Genomic DNA, 6,990 nt, shown 5'->3' on the forward strand with positions numbered 1-6,990 from the left:
GTGTGTGTGTGTGTGTGTGTGTGTGTGTGTGTGTGTGCGTGTGATGAAGGGAAGGAGGTTGTGTGGGGTTCTGTCACAGGATTGATGCGCTTGAGTTGCGTTTCCTCTTGTTGATGACTTGTGTAATGGATACGTGTTGATGTCAAAGACGAAAGTAAACAAACCCACAGCATGGAGCACGTTAGGAGCATAGCAAGGGAGAAGGCAACGACAGGGGTGAAGTGGTCGCATTTGATGTAGGAAGGGAAGAAGAAGGCTCGCACGGCACACGTTCTGTTCAGAAGTACAGCGCGGATTGGCAGTGACTAGTGCCGTTGCTTGCTTGTGCCCTCGTGGAATTGACAACACGTGCGCTCAACCAAACAGCGTGCGCCAGTGCTTTGGGCGATGGACAAGATCGGTCTCACAGAAGGCAAATGGTGCAGGATGAGGCGCGCAGGGCGAAGGGCAATGGCACGAGCTGCTTGTCCCTGTCGTTGTACTTCCGCTCCCAACAACAAAGGTTTGACGACCTGTTGCGATCCAGTGGTCCAGTGCAGCCCGAATGACGCGACGCTCCTCGTCGCTTGCACCCTTCTTCTCTTCTTGGTGTCATGCCAGCCGTCGCTGGATGATGCGTTGAAGGTGAACGAGTTGAACTTCCATTTCCCCTTCACGTAGGCAAAGCCCGTCCCAACAACGTCCTCTCCCGGCTCCACGCCAAAGAGCGCCTTGAACAGCTTGCCATGCACCTGTCCCTGCGAGCTCTTGATTGATTGGATGTTCTCCGTGTGGCGGACGTAGATGTAGCCGCTCTTGCAGTGGACGCCGTTCAGGCGCCAATCCGTCTTGCCGCCGTATTGCCAGATGACCATCCCAGCCATGTTCTTGTGCGCGTCAAACTTGTCAGACTTGCAGGAAACGTGCAGCGTGTCCGTTTGGATGCGTTCCTGGGTCCTGGTGTTCTTGATCGTCACCCCAAGATCCTCTTGACAATCGAAGGTGGGGATCGTACAGAGACCATAGTAGGTACCACTCATGATGCCGCTGCTTCCGTTGTGAGTGACGCTTCAGTCCTTTCGCTCAAAGTACTCTGGACCGCGTTCGAGATGCCAGTACTTGCGAAACAAAGACAAAGGCACACTGGTATCCAAGTATCCTGCTCACACGGTAATAACTGCAAGCACTCTGGGGTGTTTCTCCCACGAACAAGAGATTAATTCCGTGTCTGGTTGGAACTGACTGGCGCTTGTGAAAATGACACCTGCGACGGTGCGTGCATCGATTTGGAGATTATTCACACGCGTGACTGTTCACTTCGTGACTGTGCACAAATTCAACCTTGATGACTGTGCAAGACGTGACAAAATTCATTGTCGCAAATTTGCGACACGCCCTCCCATCGCCCAAAAGGGCCACAAGTGTCGTGTCATGTCATTGCTCAGATTGTCACGTGCCATGCGTCATGTGTCATGCGTTGCACTGCCATTGCCATTTGCGCGTCTTTCATTTCAGCGAGTCAGGTGACGTGTTTCAGGAAGCAACCCGCTTACTACTCAGAAACATGAAAACAGTGGTGTCAAACATGGCATGGCCCGCAAAGCAAACGGTATAGTCAAGTGGCATGTGACATCACTTGCGGTGTAACGCCGCATCCCTCAAACGCAAAGGTGTAACAACACGCCTCTCCAGCGCACGCGCGCGCGCTCTCTCTCTCTCATTCCGCACTTTTCAACCTTGATCCCAAAACCTCTCAACTTCTCACGCCTCAAACACCAGAATGGCTCGAACAAGCATGCACTGCGGTTCATCAACGACAATCTCCGACACCGCAGCCCCCTTGCCCCACTCGGCGTGGCTCAGGAACGGCGTCGCGTGCTCGACATCACCGCTGGAAAAGTTGACCACGGCCACGTGTGCGTCGTGGCCGCCAATGAGCGGGCGGCCGCCAAACGACTTCCACGGCGGCGGCTGCTCCTCCCGAGACGTCGGGGTTGCTGGTGGCGTCGGAAACGCGGTCGCCTCAACGGCTGGGTGGAACGAGTCGTGGGTGACTGGGTACGGGTTGCCATACTGCACGTCGCATGCCAGCACAACACGGTGCAGCTTGTCAGGCGCCAATTTGAGGCCGGCAACAAAATTGGACAGGCCAGGCTCGTCTTTGTCGGACACGCCGCTGTTGTTGCCCGTCAACGAGCACGCTTGCGTGTACGCGAGTGCATAGTCGAGGTCTGGCGTGAAATACACGCCTGCGCCAAACCAGCCAGGATCTGTCTTCTGCAAACGCGCAAAGTCACCGCCTAGGATGCCCGTGATGGCACCCAGGTCCCTCACGCCGTGGAACACACGCTGAATGCGCAGGAAAGGACTGCGCTGTGCGCGGTGGGGCTCAAGCATGCTGTAGACGCCCGGCATGGTCACGCGGTGCAGCACAGCCCGTTCTTCGTCGTCGAGCACGTGTTTCGTGTTTGGATCGAAGGCATAGCGGGGTGCAAACGCATGGCTCATGTTGGACAGGTGCCCGCGGTAGCGGCAATCGTTGCGGTGGATGGCACTGTTGAACGCAGCAAGCTTCTGCTCGTCCCACGTGATGGCGACGCGAGCGAGGCGATGGCCGAAGGGGTTCAACGGATCACGTTCCTGGGCCGTGCGACCCCCTGCCTGATGCAGCAGCTGTGATGTAGGCACAGAGGCGGGCAGGGGCACATGGACATGGGAATACACGAGAACCAAGAAGGGGGTTGAGAAAAGCAAGGAAATGAGAATGTATCAACAACCAAAGCAGCAGCAGTGGCAGTCGCCGCAGCAGTGGCAGCAGCTGCACAACCCATCCGCACGCATACACAACACACGCACACACACACACAACACACGCACACACACACACACACACACACACACACACACACACACACACACACACACACACACACACACACCACATAACGCGCACGCGCTCACGCATCCAGACACGGACCTTTGTGACTTGGTCAAGGTGGTTGTCCAGGGACAGCAAGGCAATGTTGACAGTGGCGCGTGTGGTCAGCTGCGTGGCACTGAGCGTCTGCCGAAGCGCCAGGGGAAACTTCCACATGGCGTCGGAAGGTCCATGCAGCAAGTCCTCCCGCTTCTGCTTGTCCATCTCGTACTGGGTCTTGAGCATGGCGTGCACCATGGGGGAGGCGATGCGGACGCTTGAATCGGTGAAGCAGCAGCGCAGGACAGCCCGGAGGTGGTCTGGTAACATTCGCCCATTGATGCTCTCGTCAAGAGGAAGATACTCGCCGCGACTGTAGCTGCCAGCGATCTCCGCCACCGACGCACCGTGCGGCGCGTACTTGCCGTGGTGCCACGGCTTGACGCCAAACCACACCTCCCACACCAGGCAGCCAAACGAGAACACGTCTGTGACTGCACGCAGGGTGCCGATGCCACTGCCGCCGTCTCCTGGGTGGTGCGCGGGTGCGCCCAAGAGCTGCTCAGGGGATGCCCACGTTGGCGTGCCCGCAGCATGTGTGACGTCGGTCTTGTCTTTGGCCTTGAAGGTGCTTTCGCCAAAGTCCGTCAGCTTTGCAGAGAGGAAGCTGTCCAGCAGAACGTTGGGGGACTTGATGTCTCGGTGCACCACCCTGTGCATGTGCAAGAAGCTGATGGCACCCGCCACCTCGCTCAAGATGCGCCGCCTGTGTGTGTCGTCGAGTGGCTTCTTCTTCACGTGCATGTACTCGCACAGAGAGCCGTTGTCTGCCCACGACAGCACAAAGTACAGGTGCTTGGTGTGCTCCTCGTAGCAGAGCCCGAGAAACTGCACAATGTTTGAGTGGCGCAGGGATGCCAGGATCAGCGCCTCCCGGTACAGTGAGCGCATGTCGGGCGTGATCACAGCGCCGGTGCTGTCACGTTTGATGCAGAAACTACCGCTTCCATTGCTGTCACCATCATTCTCAATCACATCGTCAATGGAGCGGTTGCTGCCATGGCGCAGGAGATGAGACCAGCGTGGGCGCCTGTCAATGTGGCGAAACTCTTTGAGCGCAACGCGGTTGCCGTCGAACACGGCCGAGTACAGGTCACCGCTGCGGACATGCACAACGTTTCCGCGCGCATCCTTTGCCACTTTCTTCTCCGTTAGCTGCTCATACGGGATATTCAGACGAAGCAGGTACTCTGAGCAGGGTGCATGTGCAAGCGCAAGGCGCGTGCGTGAGCGTGCGTGTGTATGATTGATGCGGGTTTGCATGAAGGTGCAGGCACGAAAGCGTGCATGTGTGTCTGTGCGTATGTGTGTATGTGCATGTGCACAAGGCACATGTGATAGGTTGCGCATGTGGGTCAACGCGCGAGCAGAGACACGGGGGTGTAAGAGCAGATGCACTGCCGCAGTGCGCAACGAGGGATGATTTCATCCACACTCGAGGCAGTGACATGCACGAGAAACAGCCAACCTGTATGATCCTCCAGCTGTCGCAACAGCTCGCCTGTGAGCAAATAAACCAAGCACAAGAACGTGAAACAAGAAGGGAAGTGAGGGAACAAAGAAAAAAATATTCAGAGCAGTGCGATGTGCGTCAGTGCACATGCACACATCCAGGCACAAATTCGCGCACAGAGGCACAAGCAACACGCGCACACGAACACGTACACGCAGTCAGACACATACACACGCACCTTCCTTGCGGGCGCGTTGGTCGAGTTGCTGCTGCTTCGCCTTCAGTGCCTGCTCCCGTCGCACCAGCTCCTCCTCCCTCTTCTCCAGCGCACGTACACGCTCCTGCAGACGTTTTTGCTCTTCGGCGGAGGATGAAGCGTGAACGCTGCTGTTGCCGTTGCTATTGCTGCTGTCGTTGTCATGGGGGTCTTGGTGTGAGGGTGATTGCCGCCGTGGCGGCACTGGTGTTGGTGCTGGTTGGCGCGGTTGTTTTGCTGGTTTTGGCGGAACAGGTGGTCGTGGCTTCTTGGAAGGCTCTGGTTGCTGGTGGTCAGCACCCACTGGCCTCCCTTGCTTGCGCTGCCAGCGCTTGACCTCATCTCTGAGCTGCTCGTCAAAGTTGCGCTGCGCCTGGTCTGCAGCGGAAGGTGACTGCTCGCCTCGCTGCACTGGCCGCAAACTCTCATAGATGCGCTGCTTCAGTGGTTCCCTGCAGGCACAGCATGACGTTGGAGCAGGAGAGAATGGCAGAGGTGTGTTTGTTGCGAGCATACGCTCGCGTAGATCACCCATGCAGACAGAACAGGGAACCTGAAACACAAAGTTGGAACAGCGAGTAGATGCAATGCGGCTGTGGCGACGCAGGAAAAATGAAACGGACAAGACAACACGCACACGCAGTGCCACACCGAGAGGTAGGCAGGCAGGCGCAGGCACATATACACAGATACAATCAGACAGGCAGGGCACACGCACCAGTGGATTGTGGTGGTGATATCCGAAGGCAATCCGTTCCCCAGGACACGTGCGACGTCTGGGCCGCAGCGTGCCAGCCTGCCATGTTCGGTCGGAAAGCATGTCACGACATTTGAGGCTGTCAGCTGAACACACTGCTCACGTCACAGTGTGCGAGCACAGACACGAACTACAGACACATTCAATCACACTGGCGAGCACACACGCACAGGCGCAGCGCACAAGCACATTTACAGATCCCACCCCCCACACAAACACACACACACACACACACACACACACACACACACACACACACACACAATGAACCTGGCCACGAGCGCCCAAGGCACGACAACCCACCCAAGCGTGGTGAGTCTGCGAGCGTTGGCTAGGAGGAGCAGCGAATGTGCGCCCTGCTCAGTCATGGGGTTGTTGTTCAGGCTGAAAGAAGAAAGCCAATGAACATCAGACCAAGCAAAACACGCGATCATGACCACGTGTAAGATGAGCACGGTGCTGTCAACAGGTCAACAGCCGAAAATGTCGTGCACGACAATCATCACATGCCTGTCCCCCCCCCCCTTCGCTCCAAGCTTACTCAAGGTGCTTCAGGCGTTTGTTCTGCTTCAAATGACGCGCCAGGTAGTCGACGCCCTCATCTCGGATGTCGTTCCCACATAGCCTGGAAACCACACAGGAGCACATGTTTGAGCTGAGGTGATCAACATGGATCAAAACAGGGAGCACGTGTGCCGTCTGCTCACGCCCGCACTGCAAGCAGGTTGCAGACGCACGTGCACACCACAGCGCAAGCAAGCAAGCGCAGATACGCACACACACACATACACTCAGTCACAAGCACATTCTGTCTCTCACTCTCTCACAGAGCACAGAGCACAGAGCACAAAACACAAAGCACACACACACACACACACTCTCTCTCTTTCTCACTCAGTTCATCCCTACTTGAGTTGGCTGAGTGAAGGGTGGTCCTTGAGGGCACTTGCAATGTAGCAGGCACCAATGGCACCGATGCCACAATTCCGGAGTCTAAGCATTCATGGTTGGTGTGTTCTGTGGTGTCAGCTCTCTGGCAGCGGCTAAGAGAGCGGCGAAACGAGAAATGGGAAGCACCAAAATGCCAGTGACAAGTGCAACGTGGACCTTTCGAACATCAATGCGACTGCACGGGAAAGCCCTCTTCCACCTTGCGCCCGTGCACACACACACACACACACACACACACACACACACACACACACACACACACACACACACACACACACACACACACACACACACAGAAACTCACGAAAGGCATTCAAGCGAAGTGTTGTTTTGAAGTGCGTCCGCGAGGAGTTGGGAGCCGTGTTCTCCCAGGTGCATGTTGTCAAGCCTAACACATGCGACAAAAGCAAGCAAGTGAAAGAAAGAGGCGGTGTGACATGTGTGTTGTTGGGTGGAGAGAACTGGCAAAGTCGATCTCAAGAAACTCCACCACCAGCACACGGACACCCAAGCACACGCAATCACAGGGTGCACAAAACACACACACACACACACACACACACACACACACACACACACACACACACACACACACACACACACACACACACTACGTA

The 6,990-nt window shown here is 56.3% G+C and overlaps 3 protein-coding genes across 3 annotated transcripts in view; 1 reads left to right on the forward strand and 2 right to left on the reverse strand.

The window, feature by feature from the left end:
• Positions 1-23, forward strand: part of PTSG_08206 (uncharacterized protein) — a 3,545-nt gene extending 3,522 nt beyond the window's left edge. The window contains exon 7 of the mRNA XM_004991173.1: positions 1-23. This exon is cut by the window's left edge and continues 303 nt beyond it. The gene's annotated coding sequence lies outside the window, so the exon portion shown is untranslated.
• Positions 24-403: 380 nt separating this feature from the next.
• On the reverse strand, positions 404-1,070 carry PTSG_08207 (uncharacterized protein; the record flags this gene model as incomplete). Its single annotated transcript, XM_004991174.1, has 2 exons — positions 513-1,070; positions 404-481 (listed from the first exon to the last, which is right to left on the reverse strand). The coding sequence occupies exons 1-2, from the start codon at positions 1,017-1,019 to the stop codon at positions 404-406; spliced, it is 585 nt and encodes a 194-aa protein (XP_004991231.1). The 5' UTR covers positions 1,020-1,070.
• A 399-nt stretch (positions 1,071-1,469) lies between these two features.
• Positions 1,470-6,990, reverse strand: part of PTSG_08208 (serine/threonine protein kinase) — a 5,942-nt gene continuing 421 nt past the window's right edge. Inside the window, exons 2-10 of the mRNA XM_004991175.1 lie at positions 6,678-6,761; positions 6,332-6,415; positions 5,964-6,047; positions 5,726-5,806; positions 5,384-5,461; positions 4,648-5,117; positions 4,425-4,457; positions 2,957-4,146; positions 1,470-2,652 (exon numbers count right to left, since the gene is read on the reverse strand). Coding sequence (XP_004991232.1) covers positions 1,741-2,652; positions 2,957-4,146; positions 4,425-4,457; positions 4,648-5,117; positions 5,384-5,461; positions 5,726-5,806; positions 5,964-6,047; positions 6,332-6,415; positions 6,678-6,761 — 3,016 coding nt within the window. The 3' untranslated portion in view covers positions 1,470-1,740. The remainder of the gene's footprint in view (positions 2,653-2,956; positions 4,147-4,424; positions 4,458-4,647; positions 5,118-5,383; positions 5,462-5,725; positions 5,807-5,963; positions 6,048-6,331; positions 6,416-6,677; positions 6,762-6,990) is intronic.

The sequence above is a fragment of the Salpingoeca rosetta genome (genome assembly GCF_000188695.1).
Source record: "Salpingoeca rosetta unplaced genomic scaffold supercont1.21, whole genome shotgun sequence".
NCBI classification, from domain to species: domain Eukaryota; class Choanoflagellata; order Craspedida; family Salpingoecidae; genus Salpingoeca; species Salpingoeca rosetta.